The sequence below is a fragment of the Equus caballus genome, chromosome 16 (genome assembly GCF_041296265.1).
Source record: "Equus caballus isolate H_3958 breed thoroughbred chromosome 16, TB-T2T, whole genome shotgun sequence".
NCBI lineage: Eukaryota > Metazoa > Chordata > Mammalia > Perissodactyla > Equidae > Equus > Equus caballus.
The window spans coordinates 47,034,657-47,060,504 of record NC_091699.1 but is presented as its reverse complement, the minus strand read 5'-3'; the positions used below and the strand labels follow the sequence as shown (position 1 = coordinate 47,060,504).

The window sequence follows — 25,848 nt, the reverse complement described above, 5'->3', positions numbered from 1 at the left end:
CCAACAGAGAGACCCTGCAGGGAAGGACATGAGACTTCTCAGGGTCGGAAACTGGAGGAAAGGGCCAAGATCTGAGAGCCAAGGACCAGAGTTCTGGGTTCTAGGCCCAGCTTTGCCCCGACTCAGAGTCCTCCACACACCATGGGCCTCAGTGTTCCCTTCCACTAGGTAGGAAAAAAGAGCTCACCTCTCACTCTCTGAGTCGCTAGAGATCTCCTCATTCATCTTGCCGCCACCCTTGGACTTGCCCCTGTCCCCAGCAGAGTCGGCCTGGGAATTAATTATATGATCTTTGATCAAGGGTCCCCACCACCCCGGCACTGATCAAGGGCCCCTTCCGGTCTCTCGCGAGCCCCGGGACTGGGAAAGGCGGTGGCCCCGGCTCAAGTGCAAAGCCTTCCAGGATTCAGCTCGCGGAGAGAGGAACGAAGCTGACTCCAGCTGGGGTCCCGTGAGAAGGGCCGGGGAGGTGACCAGGGCCCGGAGCCCGCGGCTGGGATAGTGGTCCTAGTAGTACTGACCCCGACCAACAGAAGCGCCACGCTCACCTTTCGCCGCCGCTTGCCGGCCCCCGCACCGGCCCCGGCCCCCGCCCCCGAGGCCGGCTTTCCCCGCTTTCGAGCCGCCGCTGTCGCTGACATGCTGCCGGCCGTGTGTGTTGCCGCAGCCGCTGGTGAGCTCACGTGGCGACTAAACCCGCGCGGTCCGGCAAGACTCCGCGCCCTGATAGGCTCCCATAGCCCGGCACGCCCCGCCTCTCACAGCTCCATTGGGTCCTTCAGTAGGCTCTGTCACGCCCCCAAGCGCCCATAGGATAAACGCCTGTGGCCACGCCTCCTTGAGCTCCGGCCAATCTCCAATAGGAAGCAAGCCTCTTCTCTGCGCTTCCGGACCAAGGCTGCGGCGCGTGCGCTCTACTACTTAGCTGACGTCTAAAGGAGGAGTCCGACCAGGAGGGCCTTCTGTGTGATTGCGCGTCTTGTACGCTTGGGGGCGCCAGAGATACAGGGTTCCCTGTGCTGGAGCGTGCCTCCTCCCCGTCGGGGGCGGGGACAAGGGTGAACCAGCCTGACACTAGATAACGGGGGGGATCCAGGCAGCCCCGGGGAGAGGGAGGCAATGCCAGTACGCGGGCCCGAGGTCGTTGGGCAACCGGTGGACACGTATTGCATGCCTCAGGCGAGATGAGCAGCGCTAAGGGCGGCGTCAATCCCCTGGGCTTTGGCTATGTCCTGATCAAGTGTCCACCCATCCGTGGGAGAGGCTCCCCGCCCTCGGCCTGCCCAGCTTCTGACTCACCCGACTGGTGGCCACATAACTGAAATCCTACACTCCAACCTCAGCTCCACCCCTCTGGCGATTGCCGGGAAGCCTAAAGCTTACAGAGGGTTGCTAGAGGGGGCCCTGGAACTAGGACTGCCAGGAATTGCTGATAGTAGCCGTGCCCTCTCCCAGGTCTCTACTTCTCTTAGGTGAGTGTCCTATGGACCTGCCCACAGCCTTCCACAGGGCAGGGCGGGGTGGGACTGGCCCTTGCCCTCTGGCTGTACAGGGCTAGTGGTCTACAACCCTGGCTGGCACCCCAGAACTCTTGAGCCCTTTGGGAAGGGTTTTTACGCTACTGAGTCCCAAGCTCTGGAGGGACAGGTCTGGTCCAGGAGTGCTGCCCCCAGGACAGCTGCCCACTTTCCTCCATAGCTGGGGTGACTCAGCCTAGCAACTATGCCAGGTCCAAGTTAGCTGAGAGGGGGCAGGAGCAGGCAGTACCCAGCGAGTGTTCTGGAGGGAGGAGGAGCCCAGAAGTGGTGGGGGAGAGTTTCCTTTCACTTTCCCTATCATGTCAGAAACACACTGGAGAGCTAGAGAAGGTAGGGAACCACTCTTCCTTGACCGACGTGGGCAGACTGGACAGGGTCATGGCCTGGCCCCTGTGAGTAGGGAAAGGGGTGTATCTGGGGTGCAGAGAGCCAGTTTTGGTCTGGGCCTGGGAATGGGGAAGTGGAGGCAGGTGGAGGCAGTGGGAGGTCACCAAAGGGCAAACCCAGGGTACAGCAATTTGTGCTTTGCCAGCCAGGTGGGTGCGGAAGTTATGAGGCCTGAGGTCCTCCTCAGTGCCCCAGAACAGCCATGACTCCAAAGCGCAAAGCCCCTGCACAGCATGAGGGCCCTGAGAAGAAGAAGGGGCGCCAGGGGACAGAGGATGACAACTTCCGCTCCACTGCAGAGGCCCTCAGGGCTGCACCCACAGAGAAGTGCATAGTCCGAGTGGACCCTGCATGCCCACTCAGTGGCAGCCCGGGGACCCAGGTAAGCTGTAGTCCCTGGGTCTCCAGAGGCCCAGAGTCTCCTAGATACAAATACATTCAAGACCCACTCCCCTCCCCACTGGGGCTAGGCTCTGGCCACATAGCTCAAGGCTCCCAAGTAAGCTATGTTCTCCCAAGACCCCAAAGGTCTGGCAGGGCTATATCCTATCAAATCTGGGCAGGTCATGTCTGCTCTTCAGACCCCAGCACAGGCCCCTGAGCTTCTCAGGCCTCCCACCACCACACTTAAGGCAGGGTTCTGACCCCCTCAGTCTCCTCAGGACTCACCTATGTCCCCTCAAACCAGCCACACAGGGTAGGGCCATGACACCTAAGATCACCCACAGGGCAGGGTTGTGTCCCTGTCAGAACCCCCAAGGCAGAACCATGTGTCCCTCAGATCCCCAGACCCAGGGCACAGTTATGTTCCCCCAGAACCTCTCTCCATTGCCCAAGTTTAGCCATGTCCCCTCAGACTGTGTCCCACAGGCCAGAACCATGACCCCCTCTAGCCTTCACAAGCGGGGCCTCCTCTGACGCCCCAATGCAGTCTGACTCCTGTCCCCGTCAGATCTCTATCAGTGTGTGGCTGGCTGCCCCGTCCCACCCAAGGGCAGCCCAAGCCAGCCTGCCCTCCCCGTGCCCCCTCTGGCCCCAGGTGCATGAAGACTACAACTGTACCCTGAACCAGACCAACATCGGGAACAACAACAACAAGTTCTACATCATCCAGCTGCTGGAAGCAGGTGACCGCTTTGTCTGCTGGAACCGCTGGGGCCGTGTGGTGAGTGCCACCTGCCCACCTGTGCCTGCCTCCTCCCCACCTCTCCCTGCTCAACACATGCCCCCTGCTCCCCAGGGTCCCCACAGGTTTCTCAGGCCGAAAGCCCACGGCTGCTGACTGTGCCACCTCCCCACCTCCAACTGTCCAGGGGCACTCAGCACAGGGCCTGGCACAGCAGAAGCTAGCAGATGTTTGCGGTGGGCACGGTGGAGGGCATGCCCCTGAAGGCTGTTGGTTGCAGGGAGAGGTGGGCCAGTCAAAGCTCAACTACTTCGTGTTACTGGAGGATGCAAAGAAGGACTTTGAGAAGAAATTTCGAGACAAGACCAAGAACAGCTGGGCGGAGAGGGACCGCTTTGTGGCCCATCCCGGCAAGTACACACTTATCGAAGTACAAGGAGAGGAGGAAACCCAGGAAGCCGTGGTGAAGGTGGAGAGGCGGAGTGGCCAGGGAGGGTGCATGGGCCTCAGTCTGGCCAAACTCTGCATTATGCTGGGCCCTGCTCCAGGCGCAGGTGCCCTGCCCAGCTGCGCCTACCCACATGCACCCTCTATCCCTAGGTGGACGGAGGCCCACTGAGGACCGTGGTCCAGCAGGTGCAGCCCTGCTCCCTGGATACAGCCACACAGAAGCTCATCACCAATATCTTCAGCAAGGACATGTTCAATAATGCTATGGCCCTCATGAACCTGGGTGAGAGGAGAGGAGCCAGGTAGGGTTGCAGGGGCCCAGGGGTAGCAGGGCTCTGGGGCTGAGTCTCCCCACTCTCCCCATCCCCTTAGATGTGAAGAAGATGCCCCTGGGAAAATTGAGCAAGCAGCAGATTGCACGGGGCTTCGAGGCTTTAGAGGCACTGGAGGTGGCCCTGAAAACCCCCTCAGATGGTGGCCTCAACCTGGAGGAGCTGTCTTCCCGCTTCTACACTGTCATTCCCCACAACTTTGGCCGCAGCCGGCCCCCGCCCATCAACTCCCCTGAGCTTCTGCAGGCCAAGAAGGACATGCTGCTGGTGAGGGTTGGCGGGTGGGCAGACAGTGGGGGTATCAAACAGATAGACTGGGCAGGGGAGGGAGGACAGATGGCCAAGAAGCCCCAGATAGGTGGACTGCCACAGGCAAGCCGAAGGAGGAGAAGGCCAGACAGATAGATGGGGTGGGGATGAACAAGTGGACAGACAGGTGGGGTAGCCATGGTCCTAGTGCTGTGGGAGGGAGAAGGGAGGCCAGGAGTCAAATAGACAAGCTGCTAGAGCCCATCATCTTAGGTGCTGGCAGACATCGAGCTGGCCCAGACCCTACAGGCAGCTCCTGAGGAGAAGAAGGTGGAGGAGGTGCCACACCCACTGGACCGAGATTACCAGCTCCTCAAGTGCCAGCTTCAGCTGCTAGACCCAGAGGCACCTGATTACAAGGTGGGCAGGGCCCCACAGAGGAGCTGGGCTAACAATGGGCACCGTCCCTCTGCCCATCTGCCCTCCAGGTGCCCAGAGGAGTCCCTTGCCTTCAGCCTTCTCTCCCTGTGTTTCTAGGGCCTAAGAACACGTCTCTCACCCTTGGCACACCGCTTCTGCTCTTCCCACAGGTGATTCATACCTACTTAAAACATACGGGCAACAACTACAGGTGCCCTGCTCTTCAACATGTTTGGAAAGTGAACCGAGAAGGAGAGGTGAGGGAGAGTCCCCTCACCTATTCCGTCACTACCTTATCCCATCACTTTATGGAGATGACCTTGGCTTATCTGCCCCTTAGTACTCAGCCTAGCCACTCTGATCAGTTTTGCAAGGCCTAGGTCTTGTGTGTGTGTGCGTGAGTGGCCAGAGGGGCCCTCAGCCTTGGTTGTACCCTCTGAACAGCAGGGAGAAGCACCTGAGCTTGGATGGCATGACTTTCCCGGTTCCCACCTTCTCTCCTCCAGGGAGATAGGTTCCAGGCCCACTCCAAGCTGGGTAATCGGAGGTTACTGTGGCATGGCACCAACGTGGCTGTGGTGGCCGCCATCCTCACCAGCGGGCTCCGCATCATGCCACATTCTGGTGGCCGTGTTGGCAAGGGCATCTACTTCGCCTCAGAAAACAGCAAGTCAGCTGGCTATGGTGAGATGCTGCTCAGGGCCAAGCCCTGGGCGGGTATGGAGACACTAAGGAGGACTCAGCCCAGTGCTTGCCCAACTTGTGGTGGATCTGGGAGAGGAACCCTTGAGTGGTTACTGCCCAGAGTGCTCAGTGGGGCATCCTAGGGCTTGGGGGGACTCAAGGGAGGCACCCAGTGGTCAGGGATGGCTTCCTGGAGAAGGCAATGCAGATAGGATGAGTGTGCCAACCAGACCTGGGAGGGGGCGAAAGAGGAGCCTTCGAGGTAAAGCAGCCCAGGGTGGCACAAAGGCTGGGAGGCTGCAGCAGGTCAGGACCTCCGAGCATGACCTGATCCTACAGCTTAGAGCACGTGCCTGGGGTGGGCAGGGGCTGGGGCCCTGGAGGGTCAAGGGAGCCTCATCCAGGGAGCAATGGGGAGCCCAGTTAGATTTGCGTATAACAGGATCTCAGTGGCTGCAGCTGTGGGAGGGTGGCAGAGGCCAGAGGCTGCAGGGAGGGAGGCTCTCATCCAGGCCAGATGTGATGGGTGCCCAGCCCAGAGCAGTAGAGGTGGGGGAGGAGAGAGTCCATGAGAGGGACATATGGGAGGTAGGAGGGGCAGCGTATGGGAAAGGGTTGAAAGTTTCTCTAATGACCCCCAAGTATGTTTCCCGAGGTGTCCTCACTGAGGTGACCTCCCCAGACTGGCTCCTCAGCCCAGGCTGACCCCATCATTGGAGACCACCACCACCCACCCATCTAAGAGAGCAAGTTCTAAGGATTCATCCGAGGGCGGATGGTGCTGAAGTTCTAGGATATCTGAGGCTGCCCAAGGCCGAGGGGTCCACTGGGAGGGCAGAAGAGCCTAAGAAGGAATGGAGGGCAGCCTTAGTAGAGCCAGTGCAAGGACGTCCCAGGATAAGGGGTGAAGGATGCCAGTGGCAAAATCAGCAGAACAGGCCAGGGAGAAAAGCCCCTTGCTCCGTATTTGGTCACTGGGAGGCCATTCCTGACCTTGGTGAGGGCGGCAGGGAGTGTAGAGGCCTGGCTTCAGAGAGCCGAGGAGTGGAGGAGAGAGGAAGGAGGGAGCACGGCCAGAACAAGGGGGTGTTTTTGTTGTCTGTTTGTTTTTTTAAGATTGGCACCTGCGCTAACAACTGTTGCCAATCTTCTTTTTTTTCCTTGTGCTTTTTCTCCCCAAGTCCCCCCGGCACATAGCTGTATATTTTAGTTGTGGGTCCTTCTAGCTGTTGCATGTGGGACACCACCTCAGCATGGCCTGATGAGCAGTGTTATGGCCGCGCCCAGGATCCAAACCAACTAAACCCTGGGCCACCGAAGCAGAGCACATGAACTTAACCACTCAGCCACAGGGCCAGCCCCAAGGAGGTGTTTTTAAGGATGGAGGAAGAATGGGCACTTTTCTGGCCTGGGGCAGCAAAGCCAGAGGAGATAATGATGCAAGAGAGAAGGGCCCAGGGAGTCAGCCAGGAGGGCCGAGCTGCCCACCCTGAGCCTCCCTGTGTCCCCCAGTTACTGGCATGCGCTGTGGGGCCCACCACATCGGCTACATGTTCCTGAGTGAGGTGGCACTGGGCAGAGAACACCACATCACCATTGATGAGCCTAGCTTAAAGCAGCCACCCCCTGGCTTCGACAGTGTCATCGCCCGAGGCCACACAGAACCTGGTGAGCTCCAAGAAACTGGACAAAAGGTGGGAGTGAGATGGGGGACCAGATGCTTTCAGGGAGGAGGTGAGCAGAGAAGGGGCTGTGGAGAAGGACGAAAAGAAGCAGGTTCATCACTGCAGTCAGTCATTCACTTTGTCATTCAACAAACACTCACTGGTTTAACAGATCATTCCTGGGCATCCGGGTGGGCTTCAAAGAAGAGGTCTCATTGAGCATTGAAAGATGAGTAGGCATTTCCCAGGCAGAGCACTGGGGGAGAATATTCCAGACAGAAGGCCCAGCCTGTGAAGTAGTTTAGAGGTTGGCAAGGTAGGAATGAGCAAGCATTCCCTGTAGCAGAAGTGGAGAGCTGGTAAAGCCAAGGACCAGTGACCCTTGGATAACCATGGCCCTTGTTGTGCCCTGCAGATCCGACCCAGGACACCGAGCTGGAGCTGGATGGCCAGAAAGTTGTGGTACCCCAGGGCCCGCCCATGCCCTGCCCGGAGTTCAGCAGCTCCAGCTTCTTGCAGAGCGAGTATCTCATCTACCAGGAGAGCCAGTGCCGCCTGCGCTACCTGCTGGAGGTTCGCCTCTAAGCTGTCCGCCTGCCTCCCGGGGCCCTGCTGGGGGCTGGACCGTCATCCTCAATCTTCCTGCCCATCCCTGGTGCCCCCATATCACTCCTTCCTGCTCCCAGATCTCCCTCTGTCCCAGACAGTGATCCCCCCTCCCTCCAATCCTTGTTAGCCCTGGCATGGCTAACTCCCAGTCTCGCTCCCCTCCTAAGGTGATGGGCACAATCAACTGGCGTTATTACTGGGATACAGATACAAAAGCCTATTCAAGGCTGTGTAGTTAGCGGGACACAGGCTGAGGGTGGGCGGCATCCCCCATCCACCCAGGCCGTCCACACCGTCCATCCGAGAGATGTGATCACCAAGGTAGGCTGAACTTCAGGCATGCACAGACAAGTTTATTAAACATTGTATTCACTCACCTCCCAGCCTCTGCTTATCTGTGCTGCAGCTGCACCAGGCCTGGGCCTCCTTTCTCCCAACGGTGACCCACCACACCACACGGCAGCTCCAGCCCCACTCCAAGGAGCGAGCACTCGCAAGGGTTGATGTGGGTCACCCACACCCCCCACCCACCCTGGCCAATCTACATCCATCACTAAAACAACTGGCCTCCTCTGAACACTGGGCCTGCAGAGGGGACCCTCACCATCGACTCAGAACTGTTGGTCATTTGGGGATCCACCTGGTGATTCTGTCCTTTAGCCCAGACATGGCCAGGCTACGCAAGTATTGCTTATGTCTTGGCGCCAGACATCCATATGTGTCTTATATCTGAGGATTATAGACAGGTTGAGCGTGTATCTGAGGGCCACAGTTCTGCAATCAGGAAAGGAATGCCAGTTATCACCCCAGGTCACCCCACCCACGAACGAGGGGTGCAGGCACTAGAGAGAGGGCCAGGACCCAGTCCAGGGTCACATGCTGCATGTACTCGTCACGTCTCTTTAGTCTCCTTTAATCTAAAACCATTCCTCAGCCATTTTTTTTCATTCCTAACTTTGACATTCTTGACACTCCTGAAGAGGACAGGCCAGTTGTTTTCTAGAATCTCTCTCAATTTGGGTTTCTCTGATGTTTTGTCATGAATAGATTCAGGTATGCAGTTTTGGCAGGAACATATATAAATGATGTGTCCTCAGTGCATTGTCAGGAGGGACATATCCCACTCTTGGTGATGTTAACTTTGATTGCTTAAGGTGGTGTCCACCAGGTTTTGCCACTGGAACGTTACTGTTTCTCCCGTTTGTAATTAATCAGCAATCTGTGGGAAAAATACTTGGAGGTGTAAATGTCTCATTCCTCATTGACTTTCACCCACTGGCTTTAACATCCATTGATGATTTTTACCTGAAATCGTTGACTTGAATCGATTTTTGCTAAGATGGTTGCAAATGATAGTTATCTAATTCCATCGTTTCTTTTATATTTATTAATTATTCTTCTATATCAGTGTGGATTTGTGGATTCTTATTTTATGCAATGGGTTATAATCCATTACTGCCATTATTTTGATACTCAAACTGTCCCAGATATGGCCAGCAGAAGGCCCTTCAAGCTGACCCCTGTGTCTACATAATTTTTTGAGCACTTCCTTACTTTCTGACATCACAAGATGTTCCAGGCTCATCTCACACAAACCTGGAATCAGCCATTTCTCCAAGGGCTCTGGTTCCCTAGAGCAGGAAATAGTATTTAGAATCTAAGATCTGGGCGGTAGATATGCTCCTTGGTAGTGGGGTGTCACTGCATTTAAGTCTTTGTAGCAAAAAGAGCTAGGAAATACGTGTATGTAAATAAATAATCTATATCCATTTCTCCAACTCCAGTCCAATACCACAGGGTTCTTCCATTCTACCCCAGATCCATATTTATACCTCCCTTCTCTAATGGGACCTTGGTTTTCATCAACATCAATGTATTTACTTATTCGTTCAATCCCACACAAAAAGGAATTTCAGAATTGCTACATCCATACCATTATAAAAAACAAACGTTCTAAGCAGAACTCAAGATTTATTGAATCTTATTCAAGATTATCTTTTTATCTGTAGACTGAGGATCAGTGGTCAACGGTGTGAACACAGGTTCAAATGTTACTTGGGTTGGTTATTTCACTTCAGTGCAGTTACGTTATTCATTTGAAATACAGGTAGGTTTATTTATTTCTGTTTATATTCACTTTTAGGGGCTTTTCCTCATCTCCATTGATTTCTTTTTTCCAATAATTAGACCATTAACATAGTTCCAAAAAGTCCAATCTATACAAAAATGTGTGCTCAGAAGAATGTTCTTCTCCTAGCCCTTTCACCCCATTCCCACCCACTTGCTGTAATTTCTGGTTTATCCTTCCTGCATTTCTTTTTGAAAATTAAAAAAATAAACTACAAAATGTTTTAAATTTTTATTTAGTTGATTTTGACGGGAGCGTGCGCTCTCCAACCCACCATAGCCCCCATCCCTTCCTGTTGCCTCCCCCAGTCCACTTTTCTCCTTTGCTATCCCCACCTGGCCCTGGTGAGCCCTCCCCAGGCCCTGGTGGCTCAGGGGCTGGCGCAGGCCTGCAGGCCTAACTGGACAGGGAGAAGGCCAACACCTACTCCTTCCTCTGAACCAAGACCTCAAAAATCCAGCTTCACCTCCTAGAAGCAAATGCCCACGTCCAAGGTGTGGCCAAGTACAGGAAGTGGTGCTTGTGTGGACAGAGCCTAGGAAGCAGGTGACCTCGGTTCCAGGTACAACTCAGCTGTGTGATCTGGGACACATTCCTTCACTCTCTGGGCACCAATTTTCTCTTCTGAATAATGGATAATTGGACCAGAGCCCTTTGAATTCCAGTAGGAAATGAGTCAAACCTGGAGGTCTATGCCCTGGTGTCTACCACCTAGATGTGTGCTGATGCTGACCATGTGCCTGTGCTGGGTTCTAGAGGCACAGGCACGAGCGAGACACAGACGAGGTCCCTGCTCTCCTGGAGCTTACATTCTACTAAAACAGGCTCTAAACAAACACATGTGTAGATGTGAAATGTAATATCAGGTAGGAAAAGTGCTAGGAAGAAAAATAAAGCAGGGTAAAAGGATTAGTGATGGGAAGGTGGAACGATTTTAGAAAAGACAGTCACTGAAGGCCTCTCTCAAGCAGAGACCTGAATTGGGTACTAGAGCAAGCCATGGAGAGATCCGAAGGAAGGGTGTTATGACAGAGGAAACAGCAAGTGCAAAGATCTTGAGATGGAAACCAGTTGACAAGTGGGAGGACCAGCAATATGACTGCTATGGCTGGAAGGATGGTAGGCAAGAAGGAGGAGGGGGAGGTCAGAGGTGGGGAGAAGTCCAACTCAGCACAGAGGAGCTGAGATTCTACTCTGGTGATGGGAAGCTCTCGGAGGGATGCGAGTAGGGTCATGATCTGATCTGATTTGGGGTTTTTTTTTTTCTTTTTTTTAAGATTTTATTTTTCCATTTTCTCCCCAAAGCCCCCCAGTACATAGTTGTGTATTTTCAGTTATGGGTCCTTCCAGTTGTGACATGTGGGACGCCGTTCCAGCATGGCCTGATGAGTGGTGCCATGTCTGCACCCAGGATTTGAACCAGGGAAGCCCTGGGCCGCCGAAGTGGAGCGCGTGAACTTAACCACTGGGCCACGGGGCCGGCCCCTGATCTGATTTGTTTTCAGAGGGATCCACTTCAGCTGCTGTGCAGAGAGTAGACTGTAGGGTGTGTGTCAGTCAAGATCCAGTCAGCAAAACAGAAATCACTCTAGGTATTCCAGACAAGGGGAATTTGATACAGGGAAGGAATTGAACTACCAAAGGGTATGGTGAAGCAATCCAAGGATTAGCAACAGCAGGAAGTTCCTACCACCCTTAGGCTGGAGGATAATGGAAGGAAATGGTATTCCAATGCCCAGCGGCTGGGGTCACCCTGCAGGCCCAGAACCACAGAGGGGGCTGCCTGAAGGAGAGAGAAGCCGTCTTCCACAGAGGTAGATCCAGAGCCCCAGGCTGAACATGAAAAGGAAAATACTCTGGCTTCTGCCCTCCTTCCACCCTCCAGCCTTCTGTTGGTAACTTCCACTGGCTGAATATACCCAAAAACCAACTGGCAAAGAAGCCTGGGAAGTACAGCTCTCTGGAAGGCAGAGCAGCACTGGGGAAGACTGGGGAATGGATCTGAGAGCAGACAGACAAACAACCAGCACAAGGTACAAGAGCAGAAGCCAGGAGACCAGTTAGGAGGATGCTGAAATGGTCCAGGTGAGAGGTGCTAGTGGCTGGGACCATAGTAGTGGTAGTGGTGAGAAATGGCTGGATTCAAATATGTTGATGGATTGGATGTGGAGCATGAGGGAAAGGGAGGCATCAGTGAAAACTTCTGAGATGGAGTTTACTAAGATGGGGAAGACTCTGAGGAGAGCAGGTTGGGAATGGGTCAAGAGTCATAGTCCTGTTTTGGACAACAGGACATTTGAGATGCCCAGTACTCAAAGTACTAGGGGAGATGCTGAAGAAGCAGCTGGATACCCAAGTCTGGGGTTCAGGGGAGAGGAAGGAGCTTCAGACACAAATGCAAGCCATCAGGGTATAGGTGGGGTTTTGCCATGGGACTGGACAACTTACCTGAGAGGCATATGCCCTACTGGAGTCACATGGCTTTCCCTGAGCCAGACACTTTGGGGGGTACCGTACACTGACTGCGCTTTGAGCCTAATCAGGAAAATGGAGGGTGGGGATCTTGCTCACTCAAACCACAAGTCCTGAGGGTTGGGGAGGGATGGTTTCCTAAAGAAAACTCGGGTGCTCTTAGCAGAACGGGACTTACTTGCTAACAGCAAAAACAAAACAAAATAAAAAAACAGCAATTGCCCCCTAAGGCCTCCTCTCACTAATTCCACACATCAGGAAGCACCTATTGTGTGCCAAGCTAATATGGCTGAGCACCTACCACGTGCCAAGTCCTGCAATTTTCCCCTCACTTTACCTAGCCTCTTCTCCAAGACAACTAGCCCTGCTGGGGGCCTGAGCGTACCTAGGGGTCTCCCTGCTCCAGCTCTTGTCTTACTAGTACCTCAGTTTCCCCTCAGTACAAAAGCTGAATGATCTGATTACCCCCACAGATGGGGGGCCACTTCCCACCTCTGGGAAAGGCAGAGCAGGGTCTGCTGACTCCAAAGCCAACGCTGTAACATCCTCAGTCTAGACTCCAGCTTGTGCCTGCTCTGGGCCCCCCTCCAGAGGTACCCCCAGCACTTCCACAGCACAGCTTCCAGCCTCCAGCTGGCAGCTGCTAGGACCCAGGGGGCTGGCGCCAGGCCCTGCCCCTCCCTTGCCAGCTCTGTGTGTCTCTAAAGGGCAACATCAGAGTGACAGCCAGTACCATCTCCAGCTGGGGCTGAGTTGCTGGGGCTAAGGAGAGAGCCGCAGTCCCAGCCTTGCACCCCTCCATGGGGCCAGCCAGGCCCCCAAGAGGATGGCAGCCTGGGTGTCGGAGCCAGAGCCTGGGCAGCCTACGAGGTGAGGGACGAGAGGAGCAAGAGACGGGTGATGGGAATGGGGGGAGGGGGAGACGCTCCATTTCGCTCTCTGCATCCTAGCACAGGGTGAGCCTGAGCGCCCGAATGGCCAACACCACAGGGCTGAACGCCACAGAAGTCGCAGGCTCGATGGGGTTGATCCTGGCGGCTGTCGTGGAGGCGCTAGCACTGCTGGGCAATGGCGCGCTGCTGATCGTGGTGCTGCGCACGCCAGGACTGCGCGACGCGCTCTACCTGGTGCACCTGTGCATCGTGGACCTGCTGGCAGCCGCCTCCATCATGCCGCTGGGTCTGCTGGCCGCGCCGCCGCCCGGGCTGGGCCGCGTACGCCTGGGCCCCGCGCCGTGCCGCGCCGCGCGCTTCCTCTCGGCTGCGCTGCTGCCCGCCTGCACGCTCGGCGTGGCCGCGCTCGGCCTAGCGCGCTACCGCCTCATAGTGCACCCGCTGCGGCCCGGCCCGCGGCCTCCGCCCACCCTCGTGCTCACTGCCGTGTGGGCCGCATCGGGGTTGATGGGCGCGCTCTCCTTGCTCGGGCCGCCGCCCGCACCGCCCCCTGCCCCGGCTCGCTGCTCCGTCCTGGCTGGGGGCCTCGGGCCCTTCCGGCCGCTTTGGGCGCTGCTGGCCTTCGCGCTGCCTGCCCTCCTGCTGCTCGGCGCCTATGGCAGCATCTTCCTTGTCGCGCGCCGCGCTGCCCTGCGGCCCCCGCCGCCCGCGCGAGGGTCCCGGCTGCGCTCCGACTCTCTGGATAGCCGTGTCTCCATCTTGCCGCCCCTCCGGCCTCGCCTGCCTGGGGGCAAAGCAGCCCTGGCCCCAGCCCTGGCAGTGGGCCAATTCGCAGCCTGCTGGCTGCCCTACGGCTGTGCATGCTTGGTGCCTGCCGCGCAGGCCGCAGTGGCGGAAGCGGCTGTCACCTGGGTAGCCTACACGGCCTTCGCGGCTCACCCCTTCCTGTATGGCCTGCTGCAACGCCCTGTGCGCCGGGCGCTGGGCCGCCTCGCCCGCAAAGCGCTGCCCCGACCCCCGCGAGCCTGCACTCCACGGGCGTGGCACCCGCGGGCCCTCTTGCAACACATCCAGGGACCTCCAGAGGGCCCTGCCCTGGGCCCTTCTGAGGCACTAAAACAAGCCCCAGATTTGGCAGGAGGGGAGAGCCTGAGCATGCCAGAGACCACCTGAGAGGAGATCTGTCTCCCAAGCTGAGCTGGGACTGGAGAAAGGAGGGTGGTTATCAGAAGGAGCCCATCCAGCCACCTGCAAAGGTCATGGCAGGTGCCTTGCCTGGACATGTGGCTCTGGAACGGGAGAAAGGAGGCCTGCAGCCTTGTGAGGTCCAGAGGCTTCTGGGAACTAGGAATCCTGGATTCTGGACCCAACTCTGCAGGGCCTTGTGCACAGACCTACCCTTCCCTAGGCTTCAGTTTTCCCATCTGTACCCTGGACCATCTCTAAGGGCTCCTCCAGCTTTGGTGGTTTGGACACTCATGGATGGTCCGCAGGCCAAGGAAAGAGCAGAGGTGGGCAGGATCACAGAGAGCCCTAAGGGCTCACAGCCAAACGGATGGGCCACGCAGGGCAAGGTCTGGATTACAGCACAGCAAGAGGAACCAGAGGAGAGACACTCAGAAAGACTTCCCTGACATCTGCACCGAGGAGAGGCTGGACAAAGCTACTGGAACTCCTCCATCAGCTTCTAAAATGCCCAGAAAACAAGCGGATCAGTTTGGTGCCAGAGGCAGAAGGCTGGACAACATGACCCCCATGAACCATAAAGCCCCAGAACTGGCATGTGCAAGGGGCCGAGGCCCAGCTGGGGCTGGTAGATTCACAGATGGGGGTCCTCTGGGGCCTCGGCTACACCCATTTTCTGAAGGTTTTGCCAACACCCACAGTGTTTCACAGCTTCCTGGTCTCTGAGAATATTTATTCAAAAACAGGGATTGAAAAAACTGTACAGAGTTTGTCTGCTGCTGAGAACTCGGCCCCTGCCCAACGCCACTCCCCCAGCTGCTCGGCAGTGCCCCCTCTCTGGGTTGCCCTCTGCCAAGCCCAGCCAGTCCATTCCAGTCAAAAGGGTATGAGTGGAAGCAGCAAGAATCTGCAGGGAGGTGGGGAAAGAAGCATGGCCCCCAGCCACCCCCCAGCCCTCCTCCCTGTCCCCCACAGGGGGGTAGTGGGCTGGGAAGCCCTAAGGGATGGGGAGTACACGAGTGACCCCCCCCAAAGTGGGGGCACTAAGGATGCTCCCTGCATCCAAGCACAGAGCTACAGGGGGTGGAACCCCCTATCCTGGGGCTGCTGCAGCTCCCAGAACCCTGGGCCAGAAACTACCCCGGCTCTGAGAGCAGGAACTCCCACAGACCTGAGCCGGGTGGGGGGGTGCATCCATGCGTCTGGGCATTAGCGGCGTTTGGGACCCCAGGATGGAGTCTCCTTGGGCAGGTAGGGTGTGGAGGCAGCCCCCTGCCGGCGGTCCTGCCTGCCCCCGCACCTGTGCCTCAGCTGGCCTCAGTAGGGGGAGAATTTCTGCCGCTCAGCTTTCTTGCTCCCATTGGCCGCTGCCATCTTGGCAGTGTAGGCCGCCAAGCCCGGTGGTGGCCCTGGGGAGGCAGGTGGTAGAGCCAAGAAGGGCACAGGCTTGAGGCCGATGAAGTTGGAAAGGGAGATGGCATAGGGTGTGCCCAGCAGGCCTGGGGGAGCCGTGGGCAGGGCCGTCAGGGGCGGCGAGAAGGGGGCAGGCAGGTCTGTGGGGGTCGAGCCGGGCGTCCCCCCAGAGGTAGACTTGGCCGTTTCTAGACTGGAGAGAGGGATATGGGGGGAGATGAAGGGGAAGGTGGGGGTGAGAGAAGGCGCAAGGAATGCAAATATAGGGGGTAAGATTAGATGAAAGAGAGGAATGGACAACAATGACATGGGGCAGATGTGTTTGGGGAGAAGACAGGAAAGTGGGGATGGGAAGAAAGGACAAGCAGATATAGTATGGGGTGTGGGAAGAAATGAAGAGGCCAAAAACCCAGGGAAAAGAGCCAGGGATGGGGAAAGAGGACAAGAGGGATGGTTGCAGAAGGGGAAGATGGGGCAACATGGAGTGAGTGAGGCAGGGTTAGGGGAGACAGAGGACAGACCCAGACAGAGAAGGGAGGTCAGCACTCCCCACCCCCACCTGTACCCTTTTCTGGGGCATGTGACCCCTGTGAAATGTGATACATCCCCCAGCCGGACTCACCAGGCAGTGATGAGGTACTGGGCCAGGGCAATGGAGACCGGGGAACCAGTGATGGTCACGTGCCGTTCGCCAGCGCCTTCTGCTTGGTTCCCAATCTTGATATGTGCCCCTGACATCTGCCGGATCTCACTGATCTTGCTGCCTTGGCGCCCGATCACGCAGCCAATCAGCTGGGGGAAAGGCGGAATTCAACCCTAGGTGAGGCCCAGACCCCTGAGCCCCCCTGCTCACCCTCAAACCACCCCATCCTCTGCTCACGTCGTTGGGAACCAAGAACTCCTGTGAGCTGGTCTGCGCACCAGGATCCAGTCCTGTGGGGGAGAAGAGGGATTGGGTATGGTTCTGGGCCTTTCCTGCCTCCCCATGCCCATTCCAGGGGGGCTCCTTGGCCCCTTGGAATCTGCCCCTGCCTCCTTCTGCAGGGGCTGCTCACCTGGCACCATGCTGGGTGAGGCAAAAGGGACTGCATGGCCCGAGAGTTGCTGGAGCTTGGTGACCTGTGTCAAAGAAGAGGGGTCAGAAGTCAGAGAAGGTTTGGTTTGGGAAGTGGTGCCTTGGGCTGTGGGTCACTCACCTCAGCTGAGGTCACAGCCCCATACTGACCCTGGACAGAGAAGCCCTGTTGGGACAATGTAGGTGAAAAGGGGGTTACTATGACAGATCAGGACAGTTTAGCCAGTTACCCCTCACCCTGCTCCCTGGGTGCCCAATTCCTTCTTCTAGCCCCTCCCCCATCTCAATCCCCCTTCTCTAGTAATGCTTCCCCCTCCGCCTGATGTTTCCCCTCACCTGGTTGGCAGAGAGAAGGACGGTACCTAAGGAGAGGCTTGGGTGATATGGGATAGTGGCTCCTTTTGGTGGAGACTGGAAGGTACAAATAGGGAGGCTCTATCAGGACCCTCTCGGGCCCCACTGACCTCCCCAAGGGCCCTATGTTCTCAAGGCCCTCCCCATGACCCCCAGGTAAATGTATCCCAACATCCTAGAGCTCCTAATCCATCCCTGCAGTGCCTCCCTGCCCCCACCTGCTGTCACATGCATAGGATTTGGGGGTGTGACAAGGCAGGCCCAGGGCCCATCCCATGTCCACTCTCCCTGCCCCAGGGCAGCACCTCCAGAATAACAGCGCAGATCTGGCGCACACACAGGATGATGGCATCAGGCACCCCAGACACGGTGACAGCACGCTCTGTAGAGTTGGGGAGCAGGTCCCCCGCCACCTGCACCTGGGCACCCGTGGTCTGCAAGCAGAGAACAGGGGCCACTTCTGGCTGCTCCCATAACCCACAGTAGGGCTGCCCAGGCTCAGAGCTCCCCAGAGAATAGGAAGCCATAAGCCTAGGTCCCCACTCACAACCGGAGGGTGGGCCTCCCTGCAGGTGGTATCCCTTTCCCCTCACCTCTCGGATCTCCTTGATCTTGGTGCCGGCCTTCCCAATTAATGAGCCACACTGGCTTGCAGGGATGACAAGGCGCAGGGTCACCGGAGGCCTGGAGACACTCCCACCATTTGTAGGAGCAGCACAAAGGTCCTGGGCAGGAAGACAGTGGGTTGGCCATGCTCATCCCTTCTGATCCCCATGCCTAGAGCACCTTTCTGCTGAAGGGTGAGGAGGGAAGCCTTCCCCCAGTCCTGCTCCAACGAGAGAACCCTGCTCTGGGCTTGGCCTCCCCTCCCACCTGTAGCCACTGTGTGGAGTTAGAGTCCTGGTACTCCCGGGAACCACCTTGGCCTCCCACTCCAGCAGGGCACACACCTCGTCCAGCTTGAAGGCGATCATGGAGACCGCATGGAAGACAGCTGCCGTAGACCCAGTGATGGTAGTGATGCGCTCAGGGCAGGAGCCCTCAGAGATGGTGATCCGGGCACTGCTCTGCAGGTACAGGACAAGCCCAGGGCAGCGAGCCTCCTTCTCCGCTTCCTTGCCAGAAGCCTGTCTGCCTGCCCCACTTACCAGGCCCCAGCCAAGGCTGGCAATGGCCACCTTCTAGGGGCACTCACTGGTCATCGCAGATGGTGGGGTTCAGGGAGAAGGTGGAACAGGGACCTCCCCTACCCTCCAAATCAGGTACCCTGGGCTCTTCTCCCAAACGCCATCCTCACCTGCTCCCGGATCCGCTTTACAGTCTCTCCTTTCTGCAGGAGACAAGACAGAGAATGGCTCTTAGCCTAAACAGTTGTTGCCTCCTTTCCTGGACTGAGGCTTCAGGTTGAAGGGGACATACACAACAGAACCGGGCACCTACCTTCCCGATTATACTGCCCACCTCCTGGAAACAAGACAAGAGTGGAATGAGGGGGGCACCAATGCCCCAGGCCCTGCTCCTCCCACACTGGGGGCAGGGGCTCCATGGGAAACAGGCCCACTGAGATCAAACTTCCAGTTGGTCAGGCTTTGTCTCACACTGCCCTCTGCCCCCTCCCAAGCCACAGTGGAGCTCCACCCACTCACCTTCCCATGCATCAGCATCCGCAAGGTGAGAGTAATGCTGAGCTCTGGCTCCTCCTCCAGCCCCGCATCTGAGCCGCTCATCCTGTCAGGCGGGGCTGGGGCCACAGTGGCCTGGGAGTGCGTCCACGCTGCGGGTTGGCCGGCTCTAGGGCGGTGGCAGAAGAGGGGTAAGAGAGGAGCTCAGGTATCCTTTGGGTCCCCTGCCCTTACATGGGGACCCCAGGGCCAGGCTAACCAAACTCCTAGAGAGGGAGAGTGTGGACTCCCAGTGTGGACTCTCAAATGTCACACTGACCAGTGTGCTTGTGTGTAACTCACTAGCTGTGTAACACTGGACAGCTCGTTTAATCCATCTCAGCCTCAGCTTCCCCATCTGTAGGCAGGGGATACCAAGTCCTACCCCCAAAGAGTTATGAGAATTAAAATGAGATAAGCATGCATGTGGTAGGTACTTAGTCCCCATGAGTAGCCTTCCCTTCCCATCATACATTAGAAGGAAGAATTAACTAGGAGGCCTATGGGAGTCCAGAGACAGGGAGCTGCCTCTCTGACGTCTTGGAAGAGGGTCCCTGTGGATTGGGCCTTGAAGGTTGAGTTAAGGTTGCAAGGTTACTTCAAACAAGAAGCACTTGCTTCCGGGGGCCAGAGCTCCCACTGGTTAGAGCATGGAGGATAGCTGGAGAGGAAGCTGCAGCAGCCATGGGGTGCCATGGGAGGTCTTGAAAGAAGGGTGGAAGAAGGCTCTGGGAGGGGCCCTCTTGCCCCTGCCTTCCCCTGGCCTGGCAAAGGTTTGGGGGGTGGGGGACAGGCTGGGAGCCCCACATCCAGAGGCTATGCCTGTCCACTAGAGGTCACTAAAGCAGAGGCTCCCTGCAGACAGCTCTGAGCAGGGTTCATTCAGCACGGCGGGGAGGAGGGGATCGGGGATCAGCAGTCTGCACAGTGGTTTTCCAAGCCTTCTCCTACATGCCAAGGAGGTAAGAAGTGTCCAGGCTGGCCATTCCCAACCCGGAGCACTTTCTATTGTACCAGAAACAAGTCGCTTGGGCTCTGTCTCAATTTCCTCATCCATAAAATGGAGGGAATGCTTCCCCCGGGACTGGGTGATGGATAAGAAAGGGGTTTGGGGGGCTGGGGAATGTCAAGGCCATTAATTGATGGAGGAAGGAGGAGCTGGAGATTAGCTGCTGGGATTAGCCCAGCCGCCAGCCCTCCCCACCCGACCCCTTTTCATGCCCCAACTTAATCCTGCACCTTAATCCTGCTTGGAAATCCCTCTCCTCCAGCCGCTGTCTCCTGCCAAGGCTGAGCCTTGATGGGGAGCTCACTGGGGGACGAAAAACCCGAGGAGGAAAACAGGGAGTGCGACCAACTGGTGCCAAGTCTGAGCCAAGTCCAAGCCCTAACCCTGCAAATTCCTTCTGCAAAAGATTAGTGTGATGGGCCTAGAGCACTCTGGGGACCTCTGGGCACCTTCCCCTCAGCCTCCTGCCCTATCCTGACATGAGCCCTATCCAGAGCTCAAGGGCATGGAGCTCTGTCCAACGCCCTCTCACAACCCCCTTGCTAGCCAGAGCTTGGGCATGGAGTGGGAAGTGGGGTGGGGATCTGAGCCTGGCTTTCTCAGGAAGCCTGAGCAAGCCAGTGCATGGCATGAGGCCTCTGTTTCTTCATCTGTACCGTGGGGATGACAATCCTGTCCCCCCAAGCACCCAGTAACTGTTGCCTGCCCAACACCTGCTCCTCCCTCCCCTCAAGTGCTGCCCATAGGCTCTCTGGAGGTTAGAGGTCAACAGTGGATGCAGGGACTGTGCTCTGTGAGCATCCTGGCCAGCCTCACGCTGGCTGCCCTTGCTAACATTCCCCCAGCTGCCTGCACTTCCCCCAGCAAAGCACTTGTGATGACGTGCTTGGTTTCTGTCTCCCTGGACAGCCAAGCCTGGGAGCTCCTTAGAGCAGGAGCCAAGGCTGCCGCCTTCTCCTTGTGTTCCCAGAGCTCAGGCCAGAGAAGGTGCTCAGACCATACTGGTTACTGAACAGATGAATTCAGCAAGCAGGAGGGGAAACTGATGCCTAGAGAGGGTCTGTAACCTGCCCAAGGTCACAAAGAGGTGGGGCATGGTAGCCCTAGCAGGGTCCTGCCTGCTAGTGTGGGCTTTGTCACATCCCCATCTGCCTCCCCTTTCTGGCTGTCCCTCTTCTAGAAGGGGGTCTCTTCAAAGGTGGGGAGCAGGCTTTAGTAGTCCCTGAGACCCCTGCCTGGCTAGTAGACGTGGGTCATGTTTGGGAAGGTCTGACAACTTGTCCAGAGCCAAGGTCTTGAACGCCAGAATTTTCTGGAGCTCAGAGACCCCTTTGGGGTGGTAACTGGTGGAGGACCTGATACTGTCCCCATACCATTTCCACATCACCTCTTGTGGGCACAAGGCTCCAGGAAAAACAGGGCAGAAGGGCTGGAATGTGGCCAGAACTAGGGCTACTGCCCTGAAAAAGGTACCTGGGTCTGCAGCAGAGCCCCACTGCCCCAGATTCAATAGGTGACCTTTATCCACCTGTGCTGTGTATGTGTGCAGAGAGTGGTCGGGGGGAGATGCTGGTCTCTGTTTCCTTCCTGTTCTGAGGGACTCTCAAGGTCTTTCCTTAGGAGAAAACAAGGGGTTCTGACACAGGTTTCCCAAATTATTCTCCCAGGGGCCCTAAGAACAAGCAGCCCTATTAGGCACACTGTCTCCCCTTCTGTCCTCACTGGGGCTCTAGGGAGTTATTTGCTGCTCCAGCCTGGTGGGCCCTTGGTCCCTGCTGGGCCACCCACATGGCAGCCATGCGTCATGCCACCCTGACCTCCAGCTCACCTCTGGGGGTGCCCAGCCCCCTCTTGGTCAGCAGGGCTCCCTGGCAGAACATACCAGGTTCAGACCAGGCCTCTGACCTCGGTGTTCTCTCCGGCTCCCCAGGCCCCCTCCCCAGATCCAGTGCCCACTCCTTCAGTCCCTGGCTTCCTGCCACTCAGGCTGGCGGGGGCGGAGGGGGGGTGACAGCTGTGTAAGCGATGGCGGCTGCCCCTTCCTGCCCCTCCCCCCCAGCTGTCTCTCTCTCATGACAGCTGCCCAATCAAAGGGCCGGGGGCTTAGCCAGCTCCCCCCCACACGCAGGGATCAAGTGTCCACCCGGCTTTGTTCTGGAGCAAGAACAATCCGGGGGAGGGGAGGGCTCCTGGGGCCAGGCGACTCCAGTGGACTGGCCCGCCCCTTGGGGGATTCCCTTGGCTCTGCTGGCCAGAGTGTCTGGACCAACTAGGGCTTGTAGACCCACCTGGCTGGGGAGGAAAGGGGAGTCCAGTCTCCAAGTTCATCCCCCACCTCATATCCCCCAACATCCCCCTCAGCACCTCCAGCCCCCAACTAAGCAGCCTCCTTCCCACTCCAAAAGCAGCCATGCTGGCCACACCCAGTGATGCTGGGGAATGGCTTGGGGCATCAGGCGAAGCAGGGCGTGGCAGGGAGGTGGACACTGGGCCCGGGGTTGGGGGGGATCAGCTTTAAGGGATCCTGACTCCCCTCCCATCCCCTTCTCTGAGCATGCTCACCCTTCCTGATTAGCCAGGCCTCCACAAGAACTGCCCCAGCAGGCTTGGACCCTTGCGCCAGTCTCTCAGCCTTACAGCCTCCCAGGATGGCCACTCATACCCTTCTTGGGAGAGTGGGGGCAGGAGGGGCCCGCAGGGCAGCAGTCTGGGGTCTGCCAGCTCCAGCCTCTGGTTTCTTGACCCAGGGCTGTCCTGTAGACTCAGTGCTAGGCAGGGAAGGGAAGCTCTGACAAGCTGGCTGGTGCCAGAAATGCTACACCCTCCTTAGAGCATCGTTAGGCAACCCCCCAAGAGTCCTCACAGCCAAGGGAAACCGAGGCAGGCCCAGGGCCAGACTGGGCTCCAGGAGAAAGGGCACAGCTTTATAGTACAGTCCCACCCACTGGTACCCATCCCCTCACTGTCTGACTCAAACTAAAGGTCTCTAACTTCTATTCTCCATGCTGGAGACTGGGTCACTCTGCTGCTCAACAGCCATCCTTGGCTCCCCAGTACCCAAGTAATAAAGCCTGATCTACATAGACAGGCACTCAAGGCCCTTCATGATGTGGCTCTTGCCAACTTCTCTCATCTCATCTCCACCCCATCCCCCATACACACCAGGCTGCAAAACACACCCAGCACCTCCAGGCCTCTGGGCCTTTGCCCAGGCTGATCCTAGCTTGAAATGTCCATCTTCCCCACTCTCTGTCAAAATCCTTCTCAAATGCTACCTCCTCTGTGAAGCCCTGGCCAACCTTCCAAGTCAGATGTAATCACTCAGGCCTCTGTGTCCCCCAAAGATATGCCTGCAACTCATAGGAGTCCCGGGGGCATTTCTGAGGCTGCCTCTCCACAACACAGAGGGCTCCAGGAGGGCAGGAGCCAGGCCCAGGCCCAGTGTGCAGGGAGCGGATTGGGCTCACAGGGCCTGAAGGCTTCAGAGACCAGAGATGAGGCGAAGGGTCCAAGAGGAGCAGTGAGGCTCGGGTAAGAAGACCCAGGGCATGGGGACCAGCCACATGGGAGAGCCAGGATCTGCCTGGACAGGATCCCCAGTTCCCATTCCTCAGCAGCCCCGGTCCCTGCACCTGCTGTTTCTCTGGGTCTAGGGGATCCTCAGGCATGTCACTAGGGTGGGGGATTCACACGGTGCTTTGAAACTTCTGGGGGCCCAGAGTGGGTTTCCTCATGGGGAATGCAGGTTGGAAGAAGAGCTGGGGTGTGGCATAGGTTTCACAAAGTCGGGCTCAGCCTTTCACAGCTGGAAGGACCTCACCAGAGAGGAACCTGAGGCCCAGAGAGGAAGGGGCTTGTTTCTAAGGCTACATGAGAGGCTTCTGGCTGCACTGGGAGAACCCAGGGGTCCACCTGTGCGGCTCAGAGCTCTTTCCTCAAGAGGTCAGCGCCACTGGGCAATGGTGATGGAGGCTGGAGCGGGGGCAGTGATGAGAGTAGGGAGGGTGGACAGAGCCTGCCTGGGGACACAGGGTGGGGCAAAGCCAGCCTCCCTATGGCCTGGGCCTGCCAGGGTGTGTGGGCCGCCTGCTCCCAGCCCCCCACCCTGAGCATGCAAGAAGAACAATCCCCTTGTGTTTGGGCAGCCTGAGCCTGCATGCTGATGAAGGCTGGGGGGTGGGGGCTGGGATGGGGTGCCTTGGAGGTTGAGGGGGTTCCACGGCCAGGAGGGGCTAGGAGGACCTTTAGATGGGAAAAGGATAGGGTCCCAGGTGCTGGCCTGAAGCAGTGAGAGTAACCCCAGGAAACAGTGAGGGCCGGAGTTGAGGTTTAAGGTCCTGGGGAGTCCTTGGGGTCTAAGAGCTCTTTGTGGGGGAAGGAGGGCCCCTAAGGACACATGCCCTGTTGGTCCAGCATGAAGGTGATCATCCTGGGCTTGGTGGGGACCAAGGGCCCACATTCTGAGAGGAGGGAATGCAACTGGCCCTGGGTGCATCTCCTTGAAGACCACTCCCCCGGGGTGTTGGAGCCGGGCAGGGCACTGGGTGCCACAGGTCTCAAGATGGCGGGCCTGGGATAGGGGAGTGAGGAGGCGGGCACCTCCCTCTCCTGGCCAGGCAGGCATGAGGGCCAGGCTGAGGTGAATAGCCAGAGCCCCCTCCACCCCGCAGGACTTCAGCTAAGAAGCTAGGTCAGAGCTGAGGGAGTGAAGAGCCACAGAGGAAGAGGGACCACTCTGAGCCCCCAACTGTCATCTCCACACACCCCTGGCCTGGAGGTCTGTGTCTGCCCCCCCCCCCCCCCAAGGACTGCAGAGAATGAGAAGGGGTGTGTGCTGAGCCAGGAACTGCCAGGGAACGGCAGATGGGGATAGAGATGGAGCAGAACCAGAACCCGAGGCAGGAGGTCGAGAGAAGAGCAGGTCCAAAGGACAGAAACAGCAGGTGGGATGAGGGCCTCAGATCTGGGGTCTCAGGTCCAGGAAGCCCCTCCTTGGTGCTGGGGGCTCTTTGGGCAGACCAGCGCCCCCCACCTGTGCAGGCCTGGGCCCGTGTGGGACAAGGAACGTGTTCCTCACAGTCTCCCAGTCCCCCAAACCCGGGACCCGGCCTGTGGACTCGGGCGCGGGCTCCCGCCCCCGGCCGAACCCCCAAACTTCGCGGCCCGCGGTGCCCCGCCCGCCCCGCGCCCTACCTCGCTGGGGCTGTCCTGCGGCGGCGGCGGCGGCGCGGCGGCTGGGCCGCTCAGTCCCACATTGTCCCCGGGAGAGGCGGCCGCTCACAACTGCGAGTGACATCAGCTGCGAACAATGAGGGGTTTGACAGGCGCGGAGCCCGGCCGGCCCGGAGCCCGGCTCCGCGCCCCCCCCCCACCCCCCGGCCCGCCCGGCCAGGCCCCTCCCCGCCCCCTCCCCGGATCCGATTACAGCGCGGCGGGCCCGCCCCAGCAGCCCCAGTGCCGCAGCCGCCCGCCCCGCCCCGCCCCGCGCGCCGCGGTGCGCCCCGAGCGGCGGCCGCTGCTGGGAGGGCTGTGCGACCCTCCCCTCGCAGCTCCTCCAGGCCCGCGAGCCGGGGGCGAGGTGGGATCCGGCCTGAAGCGCGGTGCAGCCGCGGTCCTCCCCGCGCCGCCCGCGCTGCGCCCGACTCCGAGTCCCTCTGCTCCAGTCCTTCTGGCCCGGGCCGCCCGCCCGGCGCCTCTGCCGGGCCCCTACACCCCCTTATCGGCCTCGGCCCCGCCGCCAGCCCCCGCGCTGCCCCGCTCCGGCTCAGGTCCCTCGGAGCTCGGACTTCGACCCTCCGCCGGGCCCGGTTCCTGGCTCTCCTCGCTTCTGTGCCATCCATCCCCGCGTGGGGCTGTCGCCCACCAAGACCCGCACCCCTCAGCCACCCACAGCTTCCGCGAGGCCCGGCCCTCATCCGCTCAGGACAGGTTACCCGACCAGCTGGGGGAGGGGCCTGAGAGCGGTGTGACCCTGTGCACCCCGCCCCGTGATTCCCCCAAAGCTACCCCCAGAATTCCTTTTGGGGCTAGGGTCGCAAGGGACGCGGCGCAGTTGAGTACTCTACTCGGGGACGGGGACGGGGAGGAGCTGGGCTGTTCCCAAGCCCTCTCCTTGCCCCACTGCACCCCTGCCGCTGCCTCCTGGGGAGCAAATCTACCTCCCCCTCTCCTCCGTAATCGGCTCAGCCTGGTCCCATTG

At 58.2% G+C, this 25,848-nt stretch overlaps 4 protein-coding genes across 15 annotated transcripts in view; 2 read left to right on the top strand and 2 right to left on the bottom strand.

Annotated features, from left to right (window-relative positions):
* The window catches only part of RRP9 (ribosomal RNA processing 9, U3 small nucleolar RNA binding protein), a 33,110-nt gene extending 32,405 nt beyond the window's left edge, over window positions 1-705 (bottom strand). For all 3 annotated transcript variants that reach the window (XR_011426883.1, XM_070237513.1, XM_001494739.6), the window contains exons 1-2: window positions 549-705; window positions 188-270 (exon numbers count right to left, since the gene is read on the bottom strand). Coding sequence is in view for 2 of the 3 variants with exons in the window: in XM_070237513.1 (XP_070093614.1) it covers window positions 188-270; window positions 549-641 (176 nt within the window). In the remaining variant the exon portion in view is untranslated. The remainder of the gene's footprint in view (window positions 1-187; window positions 271-548) is intronic.
* Window positions 706-883: 178 nt separating this feature from the next.
* Window positions 884-7,835, top strand: PARP3 (poly(ADP-ribose) polymerase family member 3). Of its 8 annotated transcripts, none has more exons than XM_005600599.4 (11): window positions 884-1,472; window positions 2,071-2,307; window positions 2,965-3,090; window positions 3,332-3,520; window positions 3,652-3,784; window positions 3,874-4,100; window positions 4,356-4,502; window positions 4,673-4,759; window positions 5,009-5,186; window positions 6,699-6,854; window positions 7,266-7,835. In XM_005600599.4, exons 2-11 carry the CDS (start codon window positions 2,128-2,130, stop codon window positions 7,433-7,435), a joined length of 1,593 nt encoding a protein of 530 aa, XP_005600656.1. In that variant the 5' UTR covers window positions 884-1,472; window positions 2,071-2,127; the 3' UTR covers window positions 7,436-7,835. The 8 variants fall into 8 exon arrangements, 4 of the variants coding, with proteins under 4 accessions (XP_005600656.1, XP_001492962.1, XP_005600658.1 ...); XM_001492912.5 differs by having other exon boundaries at window positions 890-1,472; window positions 2,075-2,307; XR_011426880.1 differs by having other exon boundaries at window positions 941-1,472; window positions 2,075-2,307; window positions 6,368-6,854.
* A 4,916-nt stretch (window positions 7,836-12,751) lies between these two features.
* GPR62 (G protein-coupled receptor 62) lies at window positions 12,752-14,900 on the top strand. 2 transcript variants are annotated; one of them, XM_023620355.2, is made up of 2 exons: window positions 12,752-12,929; window positions 13,015-14,900. In XM_023620355.2, the coding sequence occupies exons 1-2, from the start codon at window positions 12,886-12,888 to the stop codon at window positions 14,123-14,125; spliced, it is 1,155 nt and encodes a 384-aa protein (XP_023476123.2). In that variant the 5' UTR covers window positions 12,752-12,885; the 3' UTR covers window positions 14,126-14,900. The 2 variants fall into 2 exon arrangements, with proteins under 2 accessions (XP_023476123.2, XP_023476124.1); XM_023620356.2 differs by having other exon boundaries at window positions 12,787-12,929; window positions 13,010-14,900.
* Window positions 14,850-25,031, bottom strand: PCBP4 (poly(rC) binding protein 4). 2 transcript variants are annotated; one of them, XM_023620354.2, is made up of 13 exons: window positions 24,843-25,031; window positions 18,626-18,770; window positions 18,420-18,443; window positions 18,277-18,309; window positions 17,930-18,046; window positions 17,573-17,704; window positions 17,285-17,413; window positions 16,962-17,036; window positions 16,747-16,791; window positions 16,606-16,669; window positions 16,431-16,483; window positions 16,173-16,342; window positions 14,850-15,743 (listed from the first exon to the last, which is right to left on the bottom strand). In XM_023620354.2, the coding sequence occupies exons 2-13, from the start codon at window positions 18,704-18,706 to the stop codon at window positions 15,455-15,457; spliced, it is 1,212 nt and encodes a 403-aa protein (XP_023476122.1). In that variant the 5' UTR covers window positions 18,707-18,770; window positions 24,843-25,031; the 3' UTR covers window positions 14,850-15,454. The 2 variants fall into 2 exon arrangements, with proteins under 2 accessions (XP_023476122.1, XP_070093615.1); XM_070237514.1 differs by having other exon boundaries at window positions 14,850-15,546; window positions 24,843-25,026.
* Between the last annotated feature and the right edge of the window lie 817 nt (window positions 25,032-25,848).

Bases quoted from the DNA above. Each gene is read 5' to 3' on its own strand.
- PARP3 (XM_005600599.4), top strand. From the start codon at position 2,128: ATGACTCCAAAGCGCAAAGCCCCTGCACAGCATGAGGGCCCTGAGAAG. The intron at 2,308-2,964 runs GTAAGCTGTAGT...CTCTGGCCCCAG, and splicing joins GTGGCAGCCCGGGGACCCAG to GTGCATGAAGACTACAACTG. The intron at 3,521-3,651 runs GTGGAGAGGCGG...CTCTATCCCTAG, and splicing joins CCCAGGAAGCCGTGGTGAAG to GTGGACGGAGGCCCACTGAG.
- GPR62 (XM_023620355.2), top strand. From the start codon at position 12,886: ATGGCAGCCTGGGTGTCGGAGCCAGAGCCTGGGCAGCCTACGAG. The intron at 12,930-13,014 runs GTGAGGGACGAG...ATCCTAGCACAG, and splicing joins GAGCCTGGGCAGCCTACGAG to GGTGAGCCTGAGCGCCCGAA.
- PCBP4 (XM_023620354.2), bottom strand. From the start codon at position 18,706: ATGAGCGGCTCAGATGCGGGGCTGGAGGAGGAGCCAGAGCTCAGCATT. The intron at 17,414-17,572 runs GTGAGGGGAAAG...CTCTGCTTGCAG, and splicing joins AGATCAAGGAGATCCGAGAG to ACCACGGGTGCCCAGGTGCA. The intron at 16,343-16,430 runs GTGAGCAGAGGA...CCTTTCCCCCAG, and splicing joins AGTTCTTGGTTCCCAACGAC to CTGATTGGCTGCGTGATCGG.